General features: G+C 39.7%; 1 protein-coding gene across 3 annotated transcripts in view; it reads right to left on the reverse strand.

The window, feature by feature from the left end:
* Nucleotides 1-10243: 10243 nt before the first annotated feature.
* Nucleotides 10244-26807, reverse strand: part of SCUBE2 (signal peptide, CUB domain and EGF like domain containing 2) — a 55741-nt gene continuing 39177 nt past the window's right edge. For all 3 annotated transcript variants that reach the window (XM_089523463.1, XM_089523461.1, XM_089523462.1), the window contains 7 exons: nt 24029-24199; nt 19832-19999; nt 18607-18768; nt 16095-16292; nt 14035-14187; nt 11905-11984; nt 10244-10482 (listed from right to left, as the gene is read on the reverse strand). In XM_089523463.1, the coding sequence (XP_089379589.1) occupies nt 10330-10482; nt 11905-11984; nt 14035-14187; nt 16095-16292; nt 18607-18768; nt 19832-19999; nt 24029-24199 (1085 nt within the window). In that variant the 3' untranslated portion in view covers nt 10244-10329. The remainder of the gene's footprint in view (nt 10483-11904; nt 11985-14034; nt 14188-16094; nt 16293-18606; nt 18769-19831; nt 20000-24028; nt 24200-26807) is intronic.

Below are 26807 nucleotides of genomic sequence, written 5' to 3' on the forward strand. Positions count from 1 at the left end.
GTAGATAAACAAAAGCTGGATTGTTGCTACAATAGCAACAATTTGGCCAACAGAGGCGGGTTACAGACCGCCCATTTGGGACGGGCTGCACCCGCCCCTTTCCTAGACCAGGAATGTGAATAACCTTTGGTCCTTCAGCTGTTTTATCCTCCAGTGGCCATGCTGGTCAGGGCTTTGGTGGGTTGAAGCAGAAAAAATCCAAGGGCCTAGAAGGTGTGCTGATCAAGAGTATAGCCCATCTGGGAAGATGAAACCTGTTTGTCACAGGCCTTGGGTAGTAGGCCTGTCCTATCTAAGGCCCATTCCGCACGGGCGTAAAGTATGTCCCCAGGACGTACTAGGGTTAGGAAAGGGCGTCTTTTATGCATGCCCCTAACCCTAGTACGTCCTGGGGACGTACAAAATGTTGGCACCCGCTCTACACGGGCGCCGCCATCCTGACGTTGTGGACGTTATGCGTCCACACGTCCCACAACGGAAGTGACATTGCGAGTGCGCCATTGGCCACTTGCGGCACCACTTCCGGGGCGCAAAAAGAAGCTACTTTTTGTAGCTTCTTTTTGTTGCGTCCGGGAACTGCACGGTTTGACTGTTGTGGTTCCCGGACGCAGCAACTGGCAGCGCCGGCAGACCGCCTTTTTCAGGCGGTCTGTAATGCACCTATAATAACTATTTACTAGCAACAAGTGGCAACACCACCTTCAAACCAGGAACAAACTGCTCGTCCCCAAACCTACTCAGGTGACCCAGTCAGGGACCAACATTAGTCATGTTATCAAAGGTTCATTCACATGTATAACTGTTAAAGTATAGAGTGTATGAAAACGTTCAGATGTTACATAATGGAAATGGTTATTCACTTTGCAGAAGCCTGGAATTAGCTGCAGCTGGGACTCAAACCAGCAGGTGATGTCCAAGGTCACAGTGTGTACCAGAGAGCACGTAGCTATATGTGTAAATATACTGTGTCATCTTTGCAAGGGGGAAGATATTCCAAAATGCACAGGAACTTGTACAGGAAGATGCTGGACAAGGTGGCCGCATGGCAAATGTGTATATAAGCCCAGATGTCTGTTTATACAGTTTGTTGGGGTTTGTAGTTGGTGGATGGTGTTGGTAATTGTTCTTGCATGTGTCTTTGCAACAAATAAACAAAGTGCATCTTTGGAGATAAGGCAGGTGTCGGTGTGCCTTTTTATCTGGCAGCTGTTTTCCTGGCATGCTCCAACAGCTTGCCGGTTGATTATCTTCACACAAGGCTTCCAAGTTTATTCTGTGTGCTCACGTTTGCATCAACAATGACTTCTATTGGGGTATATGAAATGCCTTTTTGCAATTTCTATGAGCCAAACAGATCACTCTGCACACAACAGAAAAAGTGCACTCTGAAAACAGTTGGACAGGGAATTTCAACTTTCCAGCACATTCAGTGGCAGACTATCACAGCCAATAAAACAGTTTCACTAGTAACTCAAACATAAGTTCCCAAATTGGAAGGTAAAAGCAAGTTAGTAGAACAGTGGTTCTCAACCTTCGTAATGCCATGACCCTTAAATACAGTTCCCCATGTTGTGGTGACCCCCAACCATAAAATTATTTTCATTGCTACATGCAAATATGTGTTTTCTGATGGTCTTTGGCGACCCCTGTGAAAGGGCCATTCGACCCCCAAAGGGGTCCCGACCCACAGGTTGGGAACCACTGTAGTAGAATATCCTCCCAGGGTCCCTCCAGGTAAACAGGTTCCTAGCACTGCTCTTCAAAATGCACTATGCAGTCCATCATTTATCCCTTTGCAGAATTTTTTAATGATAAGATGGGAAAAAGCAGCAGCAGCAACAGCAGCAGCAAGATATGATGGAAAACAAAGGCAAAGCTCTTCTCAATAAATCTTGCCTAGAAAGCCCCATGATAAGTTTTCCTTAGGATCTCTGTAAGTCAGAAAATGACTTGAAAGCAGACAACAGTAACAACAACACTTTCCCAGGATGCAAAATTGTACTAGTCAGAGGTTACTACCAATGAGAAGAGTTTTAAATTTCCAAAGGGCACTCGTTTCCTTCACTGCATTTTAAAAATATGTCACTTATCCTAATTTAATGTAACTTTTAGATCTAAGGCCCAAACTGGATGATTCATTTTTCTTTTCTTTTCTTTTCTTTTTTTGTTTTGTTGCCAACTGCTATCCTTTTTTATCATTGTATCTAGCATATAATGTTCTTTGCTTTATTATTGGGTTTGTTTTTTTGTTTTTTTGAGGATAAACACAGCCTTAATTTGCAAGTCTTATTGCTGGACAATGTTATCTCTGAGAAAGCTGGGAAGGGGAGAGAAACAAGTTAATTGTATGGAATGTGCATTCCCAAACCTTGATAATTGTATGGAAAGTGCATTCTCAAACCTAAGTTAAGTTGCTTTCTCAATCCATTTTTGGAGCATACATTGCAAATATACCCGGGGGGGGGGGGGGGTGTTGTGTTTCAACCTGATCAATTAATTTAATAAATTAATTAGCTTTATTTATATACCGCTATTCCAAAGATCATAGCGGTGAACAGCAAGTAAGCTAATTAGCAAGTAAGCTAATTTGCCCCCAACAGTCTAGGTACTCGTTTTAGCGACCTCGGAAGGATGCAAGCCTGAGTCGAGCTTGGGCCCTTTTGCTGGTCTTGAACTCGCAACCTTGTGGTTTTGAGTGAATGGCTGCAGTACAGGCATTTAACCACTGCGCCACCAGGGCTCCTTTTATTCCAAAGATAGCAGCCCTGTCTGTGTACTACATGCATGCAGGGATTTGCTGTTGCCATGATATTACTCAGCACAGATGCCTCAAAAGGATGTCCAGATGTGAGCAGCCATAGAGCTTCATCTTCAGATATCCATGCTCAATGAATTAGAAATGAGGTGGGGTGAATGGGGGCCAAAGCTAGTACAGGGAGGCAGCAGCTCTTCTTCTTAAACAATACATGAGTGTGCTATCTATGCATGATGCATAAACAGGGCTAAAACCACAAGAGTAAGTGGTGCAGTATGAATGTGCCATCCACAAAAAAACATTTCATATTCGTACTCCCCCGCCACAGCACACAACCCATCCTGAGATACACAAAGGGCATCTTTGGTAAAGCCAAAGCCATTTCAAAAACAAACAAACAAAAAACCCTGACTTCCTTGGAAAGAGAAACAGCAGAATTGGAATTCATCCATAAACTACAGTTCCTCAGATTGAACAGGGACAATTGCTTCCTTGCTCACTACACGCATTTCAACATTATCTGACCCCTTCCTCATGGCTGCATCCTACACTCATCTATTCTCCCAAACCTGCAGGCTAGTTTCCAAGGTCAAACTGGTCTTGCCCTCTCATTTCCATACCCAGTGGCTATGTCTTTGTCCACAAATGACCATAGTTAAAACTGGACTTGCTATTACATACACAAAAGATTTGTAATTTGAATTGACATCCTCACATGCCAATGGCATATATATGTCTGTCCCTGGCTTCCACTCCACCAAAAGCATCTGAGAAAGTAGACTGAAGTCTAGGAAACTTCATGCAGCCAACTTCTTTCTTTCAGTTAGTCTCAAAGGTGCTACAAGCTCTCTCTACATTTGTGTGAAGAATATTGTCTTCCAAAGCAGTTTTAGCATTGACCTAAGGAAAAAGCCTCGTCAAGACCCTCATTGCAACTTTTTCATTATAAAGAATGACAATGCGCTACCAATTTCAGATTTTAAAGCAGTTTGTATGAGTTATCCTGGGACTAGTTTAATAAGGAGTAGCATTTTTAAAAGGCCCAGAATGCACTGTACTATTTTTACACACTTATCAGATTGGCAGGCTGCCCATCACATTTCTGAAGATGTAAACTTGGGTACACCTGGAAACAAAATTCAGTCTGTCAATTTCCCCTTTCCTACTTGAACACTGCTATTAAAAAGGTTTTTGTGGGGGGTTTTGGCTATGTGGCCCCGTTCTAGGATATTCCTAACATTTTGCTGGCATCTCTGACTGGCATCTTCAGAGAATGCTAACCACAAAATACTATGTATGCAGGCCGCGAAAGCCTTCATTTCACATTGCTATTAAAATCTGGAAAAGATAAATAAGTTAGTATTTTCCTTTTAGAACGAAAAGTGATACTACATACTGCCCTCTTGTGGTAAATCAAGACTAATAATACCTGAGACTGGGACTTCAGTATCTGAGGTTTAAACCTTTCCAACCACCAAGTAAAGCTACCCAGGTTGGCTTTTATTAGCTTTGTTTACCTAATCCATCATCTAAAATTATCTCCAACCTTAGATATATATTGCTTAGCTATTCTCTGTTGTTCATCAACATAGGAGCTACTAAGTTTTCAGCCAGTTTTGTATCTTCAAAATGAATCATAGAGTGGAAAGAGACCTCAAGGGCCATCGAGTCCAACTTCCTGCCATACAGGAATACACAGTCAAACCACTCCTGACAGATGGCCACCAAGCCTCTGTTTAAAAACCTCCAAAGAAGAAGATTCCACCACTCTCTGAGGCAGCATATTCCACTGTCAAATAGCTTTTACCTTCAGCAATTTCTTCAAAATGTTTTGATGGAATCTCTTTTCCTATAGTTTGGATCCATTGCTCTGTGTTCTAGTCTCTGGAGCAGGAGAAAACAAGCTTGCTCCACCCTCAATGTGATATTCCTTTGAATAGTTAAACATGGTTATCATGTCACCTGTTAACCTTCTCTTATCTAGACTAAACATACCTAGCTCCCTAAGGGGCTCCACCAGGGCATGGTTTCCAGACCTTTCAACATTTTGGTCACCTTCCTCTGGATTCATTCCAGCTTGTCAATATCCCTTTTCAGTTGTGATGCCCAGAACTGGACATGGTATTCCAGGTGAGGTCTAGCCAAACACAACAGAGTGGTATTATTACTTCCCTCGAGCTAGACAATATATTTCTATTGATGTTACCTAGAATCACATTGGCTTTTTTAGTTGCCGCATCACACTGTTAACTCATGTTCAATTTATGGTCTACTTACTCCTGGATCTCTTTCACATGTACTGTTGTCAAGCCATTCTATATCTATGCATTTCATTCTTTTCTGACTAAGGCCTGTTACAGACAGCCAAAATAAAGCTGCTTCGAGTCACAGTGGAGGTATGGTGTTTCAATGATGCATGCGTCCTAAGAGTCCAGAAGCCACACCAAAGCCACGCTCCAGTCCTTAGCACTGGGCCCAGGACAGAACCCTGTGGCACTACTGGTCATTTCTCTCTGGGATGAAGTGAGCCATCAAGAGAGAACTTATCAAAGGCCTTACTGAAATCAAGATATGCTAAATTCATGCATTCTCTTCATATACCAAACTTGTAGGACTATCAACAAAAGAGGTAAGATTAGGCTAGCATGAGAAACCCATGTTGACTTTTAGTGGGCATGGCATTCTGTTCTATGTGCTTATAGACTGTTTAATGGTATGCTCTAGAATCTTTCCTGGTATTGATGTCTGACTAGACAATAATTGTTGGGATCCCCTTTTTTTCCCTTTTTGAAGATGAGGATAACATTTGCTCTCTTCCAGTCTGCTGGGACCTCTTCTGTTTTCCAGGAGTTCTCAATGATTATTGTCAATAGTTCTGAGATTACTTCTGCCAGTTCTTTTAATACCCTTGGATGTAATCCATCTAGCCCTGAAGACCTGAATACATTTGGAACAGCTAGGTATTCCTTTACTAACTCTTTACCTATTCTATGCTGCATTCCCCCTGCTGCACCATCTGCACCATTTCCTCCATGCTGAGCACTGTTTTCCTTTTGGGTGAGAACTGAGGCAAAGAAAGTATTGAGTATGAAGTTGAAGGCTTTCATGGCCAGCATCATGGCAAACCTTGTGAATAAAACCTCTCCATGACCCCTTGTCGTCAACCTCTTTTCTCAGGTTCTGCAGGCCCAAGCCTATGTCTTCCCTGATCAAATCTAACCATTTGGCATGTGGTCTCCCTCTTTTTCTACTGCCTTCTATCTTTCCCAGCATCATTGCCTTTTTTAATTATTCATTTTCCTTATGATTGGTCAAAATATGACAGCTTCAATTTAGTCATTCTGGCTTCCAGGGACAGTTGTGGCTACATTCCAATCATGAGATGCATCTCATCAGGTTTTAGTCAAGACTATTATATATTTGCTTTGCTGTGTTAAGAGTTCAATTTCATCTGGTTTATTTCTCCTGCTCTATGCTTCAGTGTAGTCATTAGTGTAGTGAAGAGTCAAATCTTATGGCAATTACCACTTCCAGAGAGCCTATTGATTCTGAAACATAGGCTTCACTTGTCTCACGTTCATCAATTTATGTTTGATAAATTGCTCCAGACTGACAGAAGAAACACCATATTCTCTCACAGTGTTGTCCAAGAATGGATTCTCATTATCTTGTTCGTACAGACTGAATTTTGAAATATAATGATGAATTTGAAAGTATAGTTTGGAAAAAAAATGTAAACATCTCATTAAATGCAAAAAAAGGCATCGCAGATAACTTAAAATAAATTGAAATTTATATTGGAATACTATACTGCTGCTTTTGTAACCCCAACCATCTCCTTCTCATCCAAACTGAAGCCAAAAATATTATTTTGTTCCAAAATGGCCACTAGCATTCTGGAGTCTTGGAGGCGGGGGGAGGGGGCTACTATTTCACTACACCTTTTATAGTTGGGGCGGGTGGACTCAGAATTTTCTAGGCATGTATGATCCTGAAAACAGATGAAGCGGTGCTAAAACATGCCCAGATGTAACAAAATGGTCACTACTCTGAGGCTTGCATTTTGGATGCCAAATGTTGTGGGGTCAAGATGGTGGGATGTGTAGACTTCCAGAACCCCATGGGAACTGATGCAACCTCCAACCTGCCCATTCTGGCTTTAGAAAGATGCTGTATAGACTCTGTATGATCATAGAATAATAGGAATGCTAAATGTTTGGGGTCACATCTGTTGGGAAGTAATACATTACTAAAACTCATGTTTAAAGGGCTTTGGAAAAGATTGACTCATGATACCGGGGGAGTAATGTGGTGGATTTCAGGGCAGGAAGGGAAAAGCTCCACTAGCTGGTAAAATAGGCTGTGTGTTGCCCAAGGACAAAGTCATGACACCATTTTGTATGTCCCCTCACAGAATACTTTGGCTGAGCCATTTTCCTTTTGTTTGAGCACAGCTAGTGGCAGACCAAGCTGCACATAGAAAATCAAACTGCACACTCTGTCAGTATTCTCTATTGACGTGGACAAGCTGTAAACCCAACCTGATATTCAGCGTAGGAACCTCTGAGAGTGTACCTGCCCAAACTTGCTCCAGTTCTACTCTAGTCAAGCTTCTCTGTAATGCCTATTGACTGGCTGTCCAGAGCTATGAGAAATAAAGCATGCTATACACAAAGTACTGTCAATCCTATTTGAAAACCAGGTGAAAAGCCTGACTCCGAACTGATTCTTCAAGCTTAACATTGATTTTGAGGCAGAGGTTGGAAAGTATCTGCAGTGATGTCGTTGCCACTTTCTTCTGCATGCGCTGAGCAGCCATCCCCAGGATTGTGTCCCCCCCCAAACACCACCAGAGTGATGGAAACTGAACTAGACTTCCCAATTAATTCCCAGCAGATGATAATATCTTTCAGGGGGAGAGAAGAAGGAGCAGTCCACTGGGGTACATATACCTCATGGATGCTAGATGCCCTGTGGCAACATCAAGAAACTGGACAGATTCCAGAGAAACAGTGAATGGAGCACAAATGAATTAACTAAGTAGCTGATGTAGAATACTGGCTAGGATTAATGACAGAAAACAGTAAATATAGCTCTTAAAAATACCTTAAAAAGCCCTTAAGCATGACTCATTAGACCAAGTATAATAATTTCATTCCTACTTGTTATTTTGTGGTGTACCATCATTGTGCCTTTACAAATATCATACTAATGCCAACATTTTCCAGCTAGGGAGCCAAATGGAAAATTCTATATATTGAGTAGAACCATAATAAACTCTAAAGTGATGCTTAATTAACAGGGAACAATTTATTTTTAATCTGAAAGTTTTAGACTTACAACTTGCTTTCCAGCATTTGCTTCTCTTGTTCCCATACTGCCCCTTCTTTGTTGCTACAGCTAGATTCTTTCCACAGGAATGATCTTGAACAGCCTTGAATCATGCTTGCCACCTCTCCAGAGTTATCTCATCACCTGTGACTGAAATCACCATGTCTCTGTTATCCACTTTGCATTTCTGTCCTTGGCATTTAGGACTTGCTAATTCCTTTACCTTTTACACCTGTGTGGCTTCTAATTGCTTCTGCTGAGTCACCCTGACTCTCACATACATGTTTTATTTCATTCACTGTATATCCCATGTTGCATTTTTCCTTAACAGTCTCTGCAGTTGCCATTTCTGTCCCATCACACCAATGTCCCAAAGTATTGTGGCAGAAAAGATGCATTTGCAACTCCTGACAGAGGTTTTTGTAAACTGAGATACTCCCGTACCAAGTTTCCATAGAAGTGAGAAAGCTTTTGAATTCTTCAGAATTCAGTGAAAGTATAATATAACCTGAATTGCCAATGACACCAGTGCAAGTAAGTCCTTGATTTGCCTTTCCATCACAGAATGACAGAAATTTTGCAGCTTTTTGCTGTCAAAATGCAAAATATCCAGTTGTGGCGATCAGATCCTAAATGTAGGTTGGCTTCAGACAAGCTTTGGTAATATCTAGTTTCAGAAACTGTTAAGGAGTTCTACAAGATGTGCTGCTGAAGTAACAGTTCAGAAATCAGTTACCTCAAAATACAAGCAGTAAAACCAAAGCCAGCTAGTTATCTTCGCATTATGTTGCTGCTTCAATTAGGGCTTCGTTGGTTTCTTGTCACAAACTACTAGTTTTGACCTTTAAAATCCATCACAGATCAGGACCAGAGTACCTGAAGCTGGTCTCCACATGCCCCTATATTTCCAGAGCATGGGGTAGCCTCCATATTCCTTTGCCAGCTAAGGTTGTTCAGGTTTTGGAATATACTTGGCAGCTATAAGTACCAATATTGCCATATATTGTTCGGTGTGTGGCTTATGCTCCTTGTTACAAAATTACAGCTTTTAGTCTATGTGGATGCAGTATTTTAATTGAGAGTTGTTTTCTCTGGTAATTTATAAGCTATCGTGGGAATCTATGGAAGGGCAGGATGAACAAATTTACAAAGTGGACACTAAAGAATATGTTGAATGCAAAAACATACTGAGGCCAGTATGCACATGCACACATGTGTGTTTTTTCTACTGAACATATAAACAAGGTATTACAAATGTGAACCCTCATCATTGGCCTTTTAATTCAATATAGTGAACATTTTAAATAAGATAACGTTTACACCCAAAGTTTAAAACTTGTGCTGTGGACAAATTCTAAATTAATTTTAAAAAATCAAGTACTTTTTCTTAATAATGAAACCATTTTTGGTAAAGATGGAGGTTCTTGGTGGGAAGGCAAAATTACAATAGGACTCAATCCCTAAGCCACCTAATTTTAAGTATCCTTTTGGGGATTCTGGAGGATGTCAGGAAAGCAATGATACAATTTTATCCATTTTATATGGACGGACTAAACCTGGTAAAAACAAATACAGATTAAACTGCTGTATGTAGATAAAACATTCAGTATTACATGCATAATTATTAGGCATTATCACATCTTGTGAAGTTTCTATGATGTTTTTTGGTGATATGGCACTTCCATACGTTTATACACAATACTGATATTTCCAAGATGGCAGTTGTACTACTGTCAACTATTGCCCTTGCTGAAATCTTAGAAACCAAATATTTAGAGCATGTCCACACTGAATACAGCTAAGGTGTTGTGGATCTACACTTCTAAGACAATTGTGCAATGCGTGCTATTATCTCTGAACCCATTCCAAGAAATACATCAAACTCATTGACCTGGCCTGAAGAACTTACCATCCTTCTGCCACTGAAGAACTTGTATTATGACCAGGTTCCTCTCTACAGAACAATTTGTTTGCTTTACTGTTGTTGTTGAGGCAGTGTGACAAACACACAGCCCTTGTAACATTCAATACATAGAAACATCTTTCCGTTTTTTCCACAACAGATACACATCCAGTAGATCATACAATGATAGAACTGCAGAACCAGACAATGAAATAATTATATTTTTAATTAAAAAATGTACACACTGTATACAATTAACTCATCAGCTTATGGGGAAAAACCTATCATAAACAACTGCTGTACAGTTAGAAACTTGGAAGTTTTCCAAATATAGTGTCCATTATTTGTAAGGCCGCAAGAATCTGGAGACTTTAGAGCGCAACAATCGAATGAAAGATCTTGGAAACATCTCCCTGGATTCTTGTGCTGTGTACTTAAAGTAGTTTTGTGGATGTGCCAAGACGTCAAACAATGCCTTTATCAGCTTCTTATCCTGAAATAGTAAGGATTATTTTTATTGTCACATAATACAGAGTTTGAGAAAACATTAGTGCAAAAGCACAAATATTTAATGTAGCTCTCATTGGATACTGAGAAGAATAAGAACTAGACCATGTCCTAAATTGGGACATCTGTATAATTGAGGGTGGACAAAGTGTAGCCCAGGGGACGACATGCAACTGTGTTTTGCAGCTTACGGAGCACTCCACAGCCCTCCAGATATTCCCCCTGCTCAGATTTTTTTTAAACCAAAAAATGTATTTTCCCATTCTTGATGACATCCAGAATTGGCAGTTTTGACTCTTAGAACTGAGTGTAGCACCCCACATTCTAGCTCAAAAGCTTTTTTAAAGAAAGAAAGAAAGAAAGAAAGAAAGAAAGAAAGAAAGAAAGAAACCGGTTGTGTCTAAACACTTCCAGTTTTTAATCTTTAAAGAAATTTGAGCATCTCTAGACTGATCTGGCCCACAGTGAGTTTGGGGGCGTGAATGGTATCCATAGAAATTTCAAGGGTCAGACCAGGTTATCCATATACACTCACATATTATATAATAGCAGTCATAACTGCTCTGCTTCCACAAGACAGAAGAGGATATTTTTATGTCTACTAAGCAGTGTGCTCTACCATTGTGTTCACCAATTCAAAAGCTGGAAACATCTGTCCTTTCTAGGCTATTTGTGTGTCTGATACAGAGCCATGGTTATCATTAGGCAGAGAGAGGTGGCTGTTTCATGTTGAGGGAAACATTACTTCATTTGTCAAAAGCACCATTTGGGGTTTTTTGCTTCAACACACCTTATGCCAGCATTACCTCTTCCAATAACTCAGGATTAGTTTCAGTGTAGTAGAAAAGGCAATGGTGATTAGCAGAGTATTGTTTCTGATTTGGGAGATATGTCCATCTTTATGCCTTAATCATACTTTTAAATAAATAAACAAATAAATAAATAAATAACGTTTAAATTTCAGTTTTTGCTTTCTTGAGAGCTCTTGCTCTATTTGTGCAAAAAAAAGAGAAGAAGTAAAAAATTTAAAGAAATTACTTGCCTGCTTGTTCACCATTCCCAGTTTTGTCTTCCTCTCTCAGGCAGCTTGGAGTGGCCTCTGGCCACTCCAGCCGAGATCAGCCCCCAATTGACCAGAGGCTGAGGTCCTGAACAGGCTGCCAGTAAGGAGCAGCTTTTTGCTGCTTTGGGCTGCCTTAGGTGGCCTCAAAGCAGCTTCCGCCCGCATGACAGACAGGCATCATCTGCACGCCACATCCCCAAAGCAGCTGGAAGCCATTCTATTTGGCCTGCCTATTTCAGGCCAATGTCACAAGAATTAACATTGCTCAACCCAACAGGCACTAACTATTTATTTCCACGGAAAAAAGTAACTGATGAACTTCTTTGATCTATTTTTTTTTTTTACCTTAAGGATCTCTTGATGATTTTCTGATGCATATAGCCTACCATCTCGGACTATATCTTCTATTAGTTCCTGATAATCCTCTATTGGAGATTAAAAAAATACATTACTCAGAGTAACCATTTTGTTACAGAATCACAGATGCTCCCTTTAGTTATTTCAGAGGATACATACATTTTTTCAGAATGAACAGGAGCAATTTACATGTGTATATATATCCACAGGTATTTGTATATATTAATATATAATCAAATCTATAGCTTAATTTTCAGAGGAGCAGATTTAATTATAGTCCAAAAAGGCTTTTGGGAAATAAAGTATGCTATTAAGACCAAGACATAAAATGTTCTATACTCGACTCTTAATAAGCCCACATCATAAATCATAAATAGCCTTAGAGAATTCTATAAACTCTGGCTATGTGGCATACTTCAAATAATTTTTTTTTCTTTAAAAATCCACTCATAATGTTAAAAATAGCCCCAAAACATTCTTACCGCTCCTCTTTGATTTATTTGTATAATAAACAAAGTTTTTGTTTAACAGCATCTGCTAGTTTTGTGCAAAATGTATAACTTTGTTACTATGGACGTGTGTTTTCATGAAAGAAATGAGACAAAATCCAACCTCTCAAATTTGGACGAAATCCTGTCTCCAGCAAAGAGATCGGAAAGTTACTAATGACTATAGAAAAGCCAAAAAAATTAGCCTTTCAACTGATGTAGATTTCAGGCATTTGGAGTCCATCATGCCCTAACCAGGCTTGTTTGCTGTTGGTTCCTAACCCAGGACAGTTCTTGTTTAGATTGGGGTACTTGCCAAAGAGATCACATGAGAAAGACAAAGCTGCCAAGGGCTGTTTTTTAGGACCTTTGCCTGAAACACTGATTAGTCCCAAATTCAACTTCAAAGTGTGAAGCTATTTATATATTATGAGAAAAGACATTTCCTGGGATAGAACAATAACCCATACATTTCCCCCCTTAAATTAAAAGATACAAACCAAATATCAACACAAAACATAGCAGTACTAACACTGTAAAGTACCTACATATACCAGTTTGTGAAAAACCGTATTTTGATAGGTTAAATGCAATTAGACTGGAGACAGCATGACTAAAAAAGACATCCATTACACCACTCTATACCTGAATAACTTTACAGTTCTTCTCATAACATGCACTGCCTTGTTGTTCAGATGTGATTTTTTGACCATATGAAGAACTATGCTAGCTTAAAGTCCTCTTTAGCCCAACATACTTTTTACACAGTGACAACCACTTTCCTATGGATGCTCATCAGAAGGATGTGGGTACAACTGTACCTGCTATTCTAACAGGGCAAAGGTTGACTGACTTCTTATAAACCAAAAACTTTGGTTGGATCTTTGCAATTGTCAATGATTCAGGGCCATCATCACTAGGGGCCTGCGGGCAAATGCCTGCCTTTTGGTAGAAATGGGCTGTGACGTTCACCCATGTCCTTTTAAAACCCTGAAGCTCAGCAGAAGAGAAGTCATGAATGGGGTGAGGTTCAGTGGCATAGAAAAGTGAGGCCTCAGATTTTAAATTTTTTTTTAACTCTTTCAAGTTTTTTATTCTTTTTAAAATTTTCTTCAAAAACATCACATCTTACCAAATTTTCACTTTAATTACATGAAACTACATTTAGACTGTGTTAATGATACTGCAATTTAAAAGTATAGTTTTAATTTTGCTAGTTGTTTCTGTCACAGCTATTGCCATTACATTCAGTGATATATGGGAATTACGATTTACGAGTAACATTAGTACAAAAAACATAACTAAAGGGTTCTGTATGGTGTGTTATAGGAGGAGGTCAAGTGGGGGAGAGTGTGACACCATGAGTTACTGCACCAGGTGATACTAACTCAAGTGATGCCATTGAGATGCTGGAATCTGCCTCTGAGGATAAAACATGAGGCACAAGATTGGAAGTGTGCCTTGGAAATATGGAATCCTCCCTTCCGGTGCACTAACAAAAATGTTTAAAGATAACAAAACATTGGCATTATTCCTCAAAATGTGGAGTGTTAAAATATAAACAACAAAAAGCTAATTTGAAGTATGAAATGCTCACATTTCATTTTTATCCACTTCTATTACTACTTACCATCATATGTTACATAAGGGACCTGGAACCCTTTAGCACTGTTTCCTTCATTTGATTTGAACTGAATCCAAAGCTTTTTAGACCTGGAAGTGAAAGCTATAGGGCGTTCGTAGGTCTGGCAGGTTTCATATGTGGTCACAGAATTGGAAGAAGCTTCCAAACAAAATGTACAGAAGGCAAATATTAACACAGGGTTTTCTTTCTGAATATCAAAATGTGTCTTCATTTCCTCTCTAACAATACCTTAGTATTCCTTACCCCAAAGATCTCTTCCTCCTGCCCTATTGCTAAAGCTAATTATAATGGAATATTGAAGATTCTTTTACTGGTTATCTATTAGTCAGCAGGATGTTCCCCTGTTTCATTCAAGTTGTTTGAAAACATTTTAGGGCCCCCTTTCCAGATAATTAACATGTTATTTCCCAACCCTCCATAAGAACAGGTTGCAACAGGCTGCAACAGAAAAGGCTATCTTTTCAAGGGGAGGGGGAGAGCATATCTCAGGGAGAAAAGACAGACCACATCTCAACACTGAAGCAATGAACAGTCAGAAAAATTCTTCCTACATCCTGGCACTGGCCCATGGTTTTTCTGGTGTTCTGACTACAAAGACAAAACATATGCATTTAAAATATTTCAAACACATCACTATCACGCAAGGTTGCTACTTTGGATCCATGTCCTTTTGGCTTTAAAAAGGTCCCCACACCTCCATATGAAAAAGCAAATCTATAGGCCTTTGCATAAGACCTGTTGAGACATTAAGTCCCTTTCTGGCTCAAGAGACCCTCCAAAAGGTCCCAGCAGAAAGATGAGCTAATCAGCTTTTTGACAAAAAAAGCCAGCTCACTGCCAAAGGAAAACAAAACAATGGACTGTCAGAGGAAAGAGAGCAATCTGTGATCAAAGAGTTTGTATATATTCCTTTGATCAGTTAAGCAGGCTATCCAGGTGTACAGCTGAAGCAGGTTCTCAATGCCCTTTTCTCACAGCTAAAGGAGCAAGCTATGAATCAGGAAGGGGGAAGTTTGCCTCAATCAGAAACTTGCAAAGTAGTTTTTAACAAGCTAGATCTCTCTCATTCTCTGTCTTACCCATTTGCATAAGGTAATTCAGATATTATTGACCATACCTCACAGGGTTGTTATAAGGATTACAACCACGCAATGCATGTGAAACTTTTTGTACCATTGGAAAAGCTATGCAAGGTGCTGATATATTTATTAAGTTATCACTGCTTTATATTATTGTTGTTGCTATTGTTTACTGATTACCAGACTGAATTCTTCCATGTCAGTACATCATAAGAGAAAACTCTGGAGCCAGCTTTGGCTCTGCTGAGTTTCACTGGCAAAGCACATTTCAAGATTTCATTCCACTGACATAACTAGGCTTCATAAAAAGGATCTTGCTAACTTTTAAACATTTCTAGAAGCCACATCATCAGCACAAGAAAAGTATTACATCCACAAGAACAGGTACAGCATCAGCAAGCCATGGCTTGAGCTGCAATGATACTGATTTAGCTATAATAAGGTGGAATTCCATGAAACACTTTGCTTATTAACTCCCCTCAGTTCTCTAGGAATGGCCATTCCTGTATATTTATATGAAAAGTTTCAATGGCTGACAGTAGGATATGTTTTTAAAGAAGTGTAACTAATGGTTGATTCACCTACTGCTCTCTTAATTAAAAGCATGGGACCATATATTCTGTGGCTGCCACCATCTTGACCAACACTACTTTCTTTTGGCAGGCAAAAGTAGTCTGAGGTAGTCACTTAGTAGGAGCAGCAAGTTCCATAAGCACCTTCAGCCACTGCTGTGAGGAGAAAGCACCCTAGGATCTTCCTAGACTGACTAGACACTGACAGCAACCAGTGGCAAGCACTGTACTGCCACTACAACCAAATCTATGGATCAGCACACAGGAGGCTGATTACTTGCTGCTGGGAAGCCATTGCATCTTGGAATGGAAAACAGACTTACCAAGATACATGCACAATACACATACACCTAACATAGAAATCCAGGCACACACTTTTTTAATTTCAACTTACAACTTTTCCTCATCACCAGATAATCTCCACATTCATCTTCTATAGGCAAAAATATTTCAGGAACTACAATCAAAATACGACGTTTAGGTGGTGGATTTATAGTCCAAGTACACTCAGTGTTTGCAGGGTAATTTCCTGGGTAGTTTGGGGATTCAATGTATCCAGTAAAATCTCCAAGCTCACCACCGCAGTGCCTGTCTGAAAAAAAGGGTATGTGTTTTCCATGGCCAAGGGAAAGGGGTGTGAACTAAGCAGTGCTAACAAAGCGAACAAACACTATCAGGCCCAATACCCTTGGCCCCTGTTAGGGAATTATGCACATTTCCTTTTTTCTAAACTATTAAGAGTATGTAGTTGAGTCCAATGATTTAAAATGAAGAAATATAATCCACATATAATACAACTTTGCTTGTGAAAACAGATGGTGACTTAGGACGTTATCACACGGGGCAAAAATGGAACTTTGAAGTGCGGCCAATGTAGGGTCATCCAGGGTTTAGGGACCAATTCGCAGCTGCTTTTCCCATGACGCGGCAGGCAATCAGAAGAGATTGCAGGGTGAATGTGAGGTCAATCAGGAAATAAGTAAATTCGCAAAACTACCGGATTTACATGTCCATTTTGCCCGTGAAATGACTCCCTTCACGTCATGCCAGCCATCTGGAAAGCAAGCCTCAGATGACTTCGTTTCCCTTTCCCTTCGTTCGCCTTCCTGTACCAAAGAGGGAGAATCCTCTCATCTCTTAAAGGGATACACACACACACACTCCCCTCTTTAAGCTCCCCAGAGAGCTACTGGAAGAAGGCAGAGAGAGGGCATTTTGGAAGTCCTCCTGAACCGGGGGGGGGGGGGGGGGAATGGAGGACATACCTTGAAAAAGGAGGGCATGGAATCAGGCAGGCTTATGGACCCTGTGTGTGTGTGTGTGTGTGTGTGTGTGTGTGTGTGTGTGTGGTTTTGGAGTTTGCAAAGGGAAACACCTTTTGGGGCTTCTGTAGCAAAGAGGATTACCCCCCTCCCATATCCCCTCCCCTCCCTGGAGCATGTGGGGGAGGCATTTGTAGAAATGACAGTTTTGAGCATGCTCAGAAAAGGTATTTCTATGCTGTCAATGGAGATTTGTTTGTCTCCTTTTGATAGCCAAATCCATATTGGACCCACTTTAATGTGTTTTTCACCCCTTATTGTGCTCTGTGTGTGATAACCAATAGAAAATGGGCTTTTGCTTTTCTGGGATGCCACCACTTTAACCTTTTTTGGGATGGAAGCACATAGGACCTATGTATGATAACATCCTTAGAGACAAAAACATATACTGCCACAAAACTCTTAATAAGGGATAGACTGCTGCCACACTGGAGAATTAATGCAGTTTAATGGTACTTTAACTGTCATAGCTCCATCCTATGGAATCTTGGGGTCTGTAGTTTGCTGTGGCACAGAGCTTTCTGAAAGAGAAGGCGAAATATCTCATTAAACTGCAAATGCCAGAATTCAATAGCACTGAGTCATGGCAGTTAAAGCACAAACTTCATTAATTCTGCAGTGTAGATGCAGCCAAAGATCACTTGATGGAATTGGCAGGAGAATATCCTGAGGGAGAGCAGAAGACAACAACTAACAATGGCAGCTAACAATGCAGCAACTAGTCTACTGTCCTGTCATGGCAGTGGAGGAACTCCCAGCAGAGCCTATCAAAGAACACTTGCTGTTACCAGGTGACCAAGGGCTTGTCTAATCTGGCCGAAAATCTAGGGGCCCAGATGGTGACCACATGTACCAAGCCAAACCTGGTGCAACACCACAATGGTGTGCACACAGGCCAGCTGGGATGAAACCACATTGACTCTGCTGACCTGTTCTCTGTCCATGTAAACTGAAACATCACCATATGTGCAGTTAATATGCAAACAGATAATCACACAATGGCACACTCTTCTGTTACCCTATATACAGTATGGCAAATTATCCTTCACGGCATCATCCCATGTCATATAATAAGATTTCTCCACAGGTAATCATGTGGCAGAAACTGATGATGGCACAGTTAATCCCAATATTAGTGCAGTGCACCCTTGCCTTATGTGGGGGATGCGTTCCGGACCCCTCTGCGTAAGGCAAATAATGCATATGGTTGAGCCCCAGTGAAAATAATGGGGCTTGTGCATGATGGATGGGGTGGCACGTGCACCATTGCAACCCCGTTGGCACAGCTTTCAGCATAAGCTGAAAGCCACGTAAAAGGTGCCCATATGTGACACGGGTGCACTGTATTAGTCTTTCTTGGGGATAGCAATGCCACTAGAGAACTCTCTTGTGAAAAACTATACACACAAGGGTCACCTGGATTTCTGTGTTAATGTAAGAAAAGACACCACAGGGAGGTGGTATAATAAGGCCAAACTACATTGAATTTAGAAACCTTAAAATTTAATGTGCTTTCCATTCTCACACATAGCAGCTAGCTGATACTGTCATTTTCATTTCTGATCAAATGCAACAATTATTTACCTTTGCAGTGTATTACATTTGTTGATCCATCATAATCAGTAGTTGTGTTTCCAGGACAAGAAATGCAGTAATTCTGACCAAACTCAGGTTGATATGTACCAACTGGACAGCGGATACACCGATGTGTAGTAGTGTTGTAGAAGTGACCAGGTGAACACTGTACTATAGAAGAAAATAAGCAAGCAGGATAGCAGGATAACCTTTACAGGTTAATACATAATTCATTGCAGCTTTCCACTAAAGGTGTAAATTCATCAGTAGCTACTTTTGTTCAGATAAAACTACACATACCTATAGTATATGTACAATGTAATGTGTTATCAATGAATGCACAAATCAGTTCTGTAGCATATTCACAAAGTTTGTTAATCTACCACATAGGAAGGAGTTTCAGTTCATGTCTATGTGGCAAAGTAGATAACGTAGACATTCATCATTCAAAAACACATGTGTATGAGACATGTGTGCACCTTCTTATTAGGAAGTGATATCCGCATAAGAAATTACTAATAAGTGGCGTTGACATAATAAAGGCCCATGTGAAGTGGTCCTGTGATTTTGTCTGATTTGCTTCCTTGCATATATTCATTTCAACCATTTTTTGCCCAACAAGCACTTTTGACCTAGTATATGGAGTTTATCACATGGGATGGATCCTATGCAAAAATTGAATTTAAATTTGAAAAAACCTTCAAAAGTGGGTAGATTTTCAAACAACGTCAGTGATTAACCCAAACAGAAAGTGGCTTTTGCAGGTTTTCACATGATGTAAGGGTTAATGAGCATTAATGCAACATTAACCCGAATGGACAGTAAATAAAAACCCCTCCTTTTTTAGTTTCGGAAAATCCCAAAAGTAAAAAGGAGTGGGATTTGTCGACTTTCCATTCAGATTAATGTCACATTATTGCTTATTAACCCTGACATGTCTAAAAATCATTCCGCTTTTGCGTTTTTTTCCCGGATTTTTAAATCCTGTTTCTGCATGGGATCCGATAAACTCCTATGATAGTGTAGTCTTCCTTTTCTACAGTATCATTTGGGCAGTGAAGGCTACAGTATTTTACTAAATAACATACAATTGCCTTTCCCCATGGATGGCACTGGATCCCTGACTGCAGCCATTTTGGAAGAAAAGTATTTGTTTCACTTCTAATAGTTGACAAAAGAAATAAATATGACTGCATAAATTTCTGGTGGATTCTTGAGATTTCTGGGCTCTTACCTTTAGTCTCACAATCCTGAAACAATGTTGCACCGGTACGTTTTGTCATCAAGCCCCCAGAACAGGTAAAACAAGATGTGCGACCTGCATCGGACTGATATGTTCCAAAAGGACATGGAAGACAGGGCTTAAATCCATCAGAGGAATATTCACCAGGTGAGCACAGTCCTGAGGAGTGAGGAAATATACATTCATTAGTATAATTTATGAAATGTATGAAGATCCTAAAAATATACTGGTAGGTACAGGAACATTAATTGGTGGCATATCCCATCATCAGAGAGAAACAGTGAGAAAAGGAGACATTTTATCAGTGTAAACAGTTGAAGCAAGTGAATTAAAAACAAGAACCACATAGCATGGTACCACAGTAGTTTTTTTTATAATGATGTTTCAGATTTTCTTTATTGCCCACAAGGAAAGCCATGTCAATGTCTGACTTAAGCCAGACATTGAGAAAGTTGTCCACTGGGTCAATTGCCTTCCATTATACTAAATAACACATTCCCTAGCTACCTCTCATATTCATATAGATGTCTAAATAGTTTTCAGTGTTTTGCTACTTTGTCAAGTGTAACCCATCTAGCTGCCTTATGTTGTGTTCCAACACTTTTCAGAACTGGTACCAGGAAGCCACCAGAGGCAAGAAGGTAAAGCTGTTATGAGGAATGGGAACCCTATACGTTCTTCCTAATAGTTCTATCCAGCTTACTTTCCCTGCTCAGTCAAGGAAACAGTAATGAGAAATTCTCTCTATACTCTTACTGTCCTCGGTGTATATGCTAGGGGAAAATGGGAAAGAGCCTGCAATAGTTGGCCGGGATTTATTATGGCCCCTGCTATGTTTCAATATGCCTGCAGTGGACTGGATTACTATGTGTCAGAGAACTTTTGTAACTGCTGTTGATAATTTTCCATTTATTTCAGTAAGCTTTGTATTGCAACCTCATTGAAGTACCATTCAAACAAAGGATATATGCATGGTAGCTTGGTGTATTGCTGTCCTTATAATCATTACACACCCTTTTCAAGGGCATAAACTATGTTGTGTACCACACATGTATGCACACACACAAGCAAAGTGAAATGAAGGACATGCTTTAAATGTTAAAAGATTAAATGATTAAATGTTTTTAAAGTCTTTTTAAAATGTTAAATTTAAAAGAAATAATTAAATTATACTCATGTTAGTGGGCCTTTAATATAATCTCTTCTCTGAATTCTCTGAAGATGCCAGCCACAGATGCTGGCGAAACGTCAAGAAGAAACTCTGCTAGAACATGGCCACATAGCCCAAAAAACGCACAAAAAACTATGGATGCCAGCCATGAAAGCCTTCAGCTTGACATAATCTCTTCTGTTTCTGAATTGTTTTGGTATCTTTCTACAACAGGTAAAGCTAGTCTACTGGACCTGATTGTATACATAATTCCCTGCAGATTCTTTATGTATATTTCTGAGCAATCTGTCTCTCAAATTTGCAGCAAGCTGACTGCAATGGCAGGTCATGTGATTAGACTGCTCTGCAAGATACAGGATTACTGCCACATCTGTTTGGGTATACTGTGAAATTGTGTCCTTTTAAAGAGCTGTTAAAACTGTTAGTTTTGGTTTATAGCTCCAATAAATCACCTTACTGAATGGCTGTTTTGTTAGGGGGGTTCAGTTGGTCTTGGCTTCATTTCAGGTTATTTAAGTTTGCAGCAAATAAGGCATTAACTGGTCATGATCAGAGATCAGGAATTTTGTTTACAGCTAGTGAACTGAGTTTAACAGGGAGCACCACCTTGGCTTATGAATAAAGAAACCATATTGAGCTCTATGGACTTATTACAACAATCAAAACCAAAACTAGTATGCTAAAGAGTCCATAGGGCATGCTGTAAGAGTCACACAAAACAATTTCTGCTACTATAGTAGATACAGGTTGAGTATCCCTTATTCAAAATGCTTGAGACCCAAAGTGCTTTGGATTTCAGATTTTTTTGGAGTTTTGGAATACTTGCATATAAATAATGAGATATCTTGGAGATGGGATCCAAGTCTAAGCATGAAATTCATTTATGTTTCATATATATCTTACACATAGCACAAAGGTAATGTTATACACAACATCTTAAATAATTCTGTACATGAAATAAAGTTTGTATACACTGAACCTCCAGAAAACAAAGGTGTCTATGGGGCAAAATAGACCGGTGGAAGTGATGGCTTCAAACTGCCCTTTTGAAGCTGGACTGGAGCCGCAGCAACTGCATACCACAGCCCCAATCCTCCTCGAAGCCACTTGAAAAAGGAAAAAATAGCTGCTCCTTTTTTGGGCAGCAAAAAGCCAGCTTTGCCACCCACACCACAGCCGTAAGCCGAGTTCATGACGTTCCAGCCACCGGATCATCATGAAGCCCCCTCCCCCATGTAAACAGCTGGGCAGCTGCTGGGTGGCTTTGGAGCATGCGCCGTGTAAATGCTGTGCTTCCAAGCTGCCCTGAAGGCAGCACAAAGGGGCAACCTGTTTTGCTTTTTTGTCAGCCATTCATATGGTTTATTTTGGAATATTGTGGATTTTGGAATTCCAGATAAGGGATATTCTATCTGTATTATAAAGGACTCATATATTATTCTATATATGAGTTTGAGCAATGATTTCTTTATACAGGGTAATTTAATAATAATCTAGCGGAGGTGCATCTTCCCATTGCTTGCAAACACCAACAGTCATAGATGTAACATATCATTTATTAATCCACATTTATGCTATCAACAGGTACAGCTTTCATGTCCTCTTCTTGATCACATTTATCTTTCTAAGATACAATTGACAGAGATTAATCCTACTCATGAAGGCCTAGATACTAGAATATATGTAGACATTTGGTTCTGATAAATATTCTTTATGAAGAGGGGGGTGGGCTCTCTCACCATTCAGTTTTGCTAAAGTGATAGAACTTTGCTTAAAAACAGCAATGAGTAGAGAGTCTGATGGAATCCACTGATCAATCAGGGACTGAGAAGCACAGCAGGATTTACGGCCACTAAACTAACATGCTGGTGCTTTGGCTGCATGGATGGTAGTGGCTTCACTTAGGCTGGATCTGCACAGCAGAAATAATCTGGTTTGAAACCACTTTAACTGCCATGGCTTAAGGCTGAGGAATTCTGGGAACAATGGTTTGTTGTGGGAACAAACTACTGTTCCCAGAATTCCATAGGATTGAGCCAATGCAGTTAAAGTGGTGTCAAACTACATTATTTCTGCAGTGCGGATGCAGCCTAAGTCAAACTATGTGGCCTCTTGTTGTTTGCTTTTGATTCTTGCATTAAGAGGACAAACAGAAGCCCTTTTCTGCTTCAAACAGTCTTTGGGTGGCTAAATACAACTGCATTTTAACCTGATGAGAAAGGTAGTAACACATAGTAGTCAGCTGACAGTGTGGTCCTTTTGGTAAGATGAAGGGCCTATGGTCTTTAACCACATCCTTCCTCCTAACCCCCTGCTTTCTCAACATTCTGAAATGCTGCAAAGAGGTCCTATAAGATTCAAATGAATATTTAAATGTTGACATTGGCATTCCACTTGCCTTGAAGAAATCATACTGCTCTTTATGTCTGTGTTATAAAACCTTCTCATAAATGAATAATTGGAGCATGCCTGGATTGCACTTAAAACAAAATCATATTTAGCACAATGTCTGCTGTTCCAAACTACTAGACAATGATATCCAATGGCTTTTGTATTTTCCTTAGTCACAAATATTATTATTATTATTATTACTTTGGCTTAGTTTTCCTTTATTTCCACTCTTCCTAAAGCTGCAGCAAAGAACAACATTGTAAGAATCATGATTCTGCTTGTAGGCAAACTTTGCCCCTGATCAGATAAATATTCCACAGCAATATTCTGTAAATATGCTATCATTTTTTCCTGTATGCTTTAGATAGACAACACTAAGATAACAATTAGAATGTATATTTCATCACAATACATTATTAACTATTGTTAGCCTGCATACATATGCAGTAGAGAGACAATATAGACTGATGCAAACATGTAAGGATTTTATTGTCTACTTAACCTCTGGCATTGCCATGTTTTCTGAAGTCTGTGCTAATAGGTACTTCCAGAATTTATGTACGAAAGAGGTAGAGGCAACATCAGTTCATCTTTTTTTGTTCCTCTATAGTTTGCAACATTCTCACCTCCACACTCAGATATATTGCGAGCTCCAGCTGTTTTCTGGTTTCCTGAATTTTGAGGATTTGGGCAAGGTTCACAAGTTATTTGACCTTCACTGTCTTGATAAGTTCCATTAGGACATAAAATGCAGCCTTCTTGTTCTCCATGATAATATGTTCCAACACTGCAGCTAGCTGAAAAGAGGAGTCAGTCACACTGTATCAATGGACATTTTTTATATGATGGGTGAATATTTTACAGTAGAAGCCTTCAATCTTTGTGATACTGCTTACTCATTATAGCAAAAGATATATTATCCCAATGAATTAGGAAACATTGTTATCCTTGAACATACTTCAACACAGGACTAACTGTACAGTTTCACCATACAAATGACACTAGTAATCTGCAAATGGAAAATAAACCCATCATTCACTTGCACAAGGAACAGTGGCAAAATTCAAAGATATAGTCATGTTAGTCTGTGGAATCAGTCTGTAAAGAGATCTTGCAGCATCTTTGAGACTAACTGAAAGAAAGAAGTTGGCAGCATGAGCTTTCATAGACTTCAGTTTACTTCCTCAGATGCAGTAGACTGAAGTCCATGAAAACTCATGCTGCCAACTTCTTTCTTTCAGTTAGTCTCAAAGCTGCTACAAGAGCTCTCTGCAAGGAACACAGATACATGATTAATACTGTGATTAATGAACAGATGAATATCTGTTCTAACATGTATTTCCATAACTGGAACGGAAATACTAGGAGGAATGTTGTGCCCTATTATGTCTTCCTTTGGGAACTCTTGTTTGTGTTGTGTATCTGACAGCCACACAGTATCTAGTCAGATTATCTAGTTACCCTAAAGGAGGAAAGTCTTCTGGTTTCCCTGTGAAGAGTGATATTTTCTCAAAGAAAGATGCACCTTCAAGGAAAAGAATGAGGCTTGTTCACCTTCTTTTTTTTTCTAGAAGAGTTTGCTCAGAGTCTTTAAAGAGCTGGGTATAGGGGTCTGATAAGTGAATACTCTTGGTGTGTGAGTATAAATGGCTCTTAGGTCTCTTTAATATCTAGAACTGTGCAAATATCATAGCTGAGACATAATGTATGCTTTGCAGCTAGTACATCTTATGTTTGGCTACTATCATTTCGAGTTAAAGTTACTTGGGACCTGCTGCAACTCATACAATACTCAAACAATACTTGGCTAGCACAACCAATGGACTACGGCATAAAAGGGATTTATAAGTTAATTTCCCTGATTTCATAATTTTGTTAAAGAAATGCATGGTAGCTAATTAAGGATTCAAAAAATTTCCAAAGGAGGGGAAACTTTTAGTTTAATGCAAACTAAAACATGGACATATAGGTGAACATTTCTTCTATGTTAGCTTACATCTCAAATAAGCACTACACATAGAACCTTACCGCATTGCCCCGGGGATGTGATGGGGTGTGATGAAAGGGAGCGGGATGAGAACAGAATGGGTGCTATCACCCATACTACCGCACAGCAGAACGCTGCCAATGCCGCCGTAAATTCCCATTGTGTTCCGGGTCCATCCCAGAGGAGGCGTTTTTCAGGAACTGTTTAGAAGCATTTCTGAAAATCGCCTCCTCTGGGACGGAGCTGGAACGCAATGGGAACTTCTGGTGGTGGCGTTCTGCTGTGCGATAGAATGGGTGGTAGCACCCATTCTGTTCTCATCCCGCTCCCTTTCATCACGCCCCCATCACATCCCAGGGGGCAATGCGATAAGGTCTATAGTCTTTGTAGCCATCGCATTCCCTATACAGCACATCATTAATATTGTGGAAGAGTTGAAATGAAACACAAATTTGAAGACTACATTTCCTTCTTTTTGCAAGTTTTAGTCAGAAAACATAAATATTGTTTAAGTAGAACAGAGAAGTTTAATATATTCGCTAAGTTATTTTGGAATTGCAGGGTGGGAAGTCATCTCTTTGTGTTGCTAGTATATTCTATGTCATCTATGTAGGTGAGGGAGTGGAGTAGGGTAGTTATTCTATTTTTATTTTGATGTTCTTTATGTAATTATATGTTATTATTTCAATAAATATAATTTAAAAAAAGATTTGTGGGAGGGAATAGAAAACCATAATTTTTACTGCATAACTACTACTTTCTATAGCTCTGCAAAAAAGAAGTGTTCAGACTTCAGAGTTTCAGAAGGTTGAATGCCTGAGAGGCAGACTTTGTTGTTTTTGTTGTTGCTGCTGCTGTTGTTGTCTGTTGTTGTTGTTGTTGTGTGCTTTCAAGTCATTTCAGACTTATGGTGACTCCCCCAAGGTCACCTAGCAGGGATTTGAACCCATTTCTCCAGTTGTAGTCCAGCACTCAAACCGCTACACCATGCTGGCTCCCTAGATTGGCCAAAATACTCCTTGGCTATTCAGAAACAATTAAAAACAATGTTTTTGCCTGCGTAACTTGCTGTGGGCACTCTTAAGATCCGAGTGCAAGAGGGGAAAAAGGGAGGGGGGTTCATTGTATCACAAAAGCAAGGGAAACAAAACTGACCTTCTGTGTGGAGGAAACTCTAAATAAAAGTGTCAGGCCCTCAAATTTTTCAGCACAGATATTTATCTAAAAATGGTACTAATAAATTTACTAGTCTGGCAGCATAAAACACAAGCATGTGTTACAAAGTACAACCAAGTGCCTGTTTTCAAAATAAAGACCAAAGATTTGGAAACAGCAACACAACATCAGTGATCCCTTGAGGTTTCTTTACTTGCTTTTTAAAATTTCCTCCAACCTGTTTGTTTTCCTTCAAATGAAGT

Source organism: Sceloporus occidentalis, unplaced genomic scaffold (genome assembly GCF_023333645.1).
Source record: "Sceloporus occidentalis isolate IW3139 unplaced genomic scaffold, rSceOcc1.0.p SCAF_4, whole genome shotgun sequence".
In the NCBI taxonomy this organism is placed as follows: domain Eukaryota; kingdom Metazoa; phylum Chordata; class Lepidosauria; order Squamata; family Phrynosomatidae; genus Sceloporus; species Sceloporus occidentalis.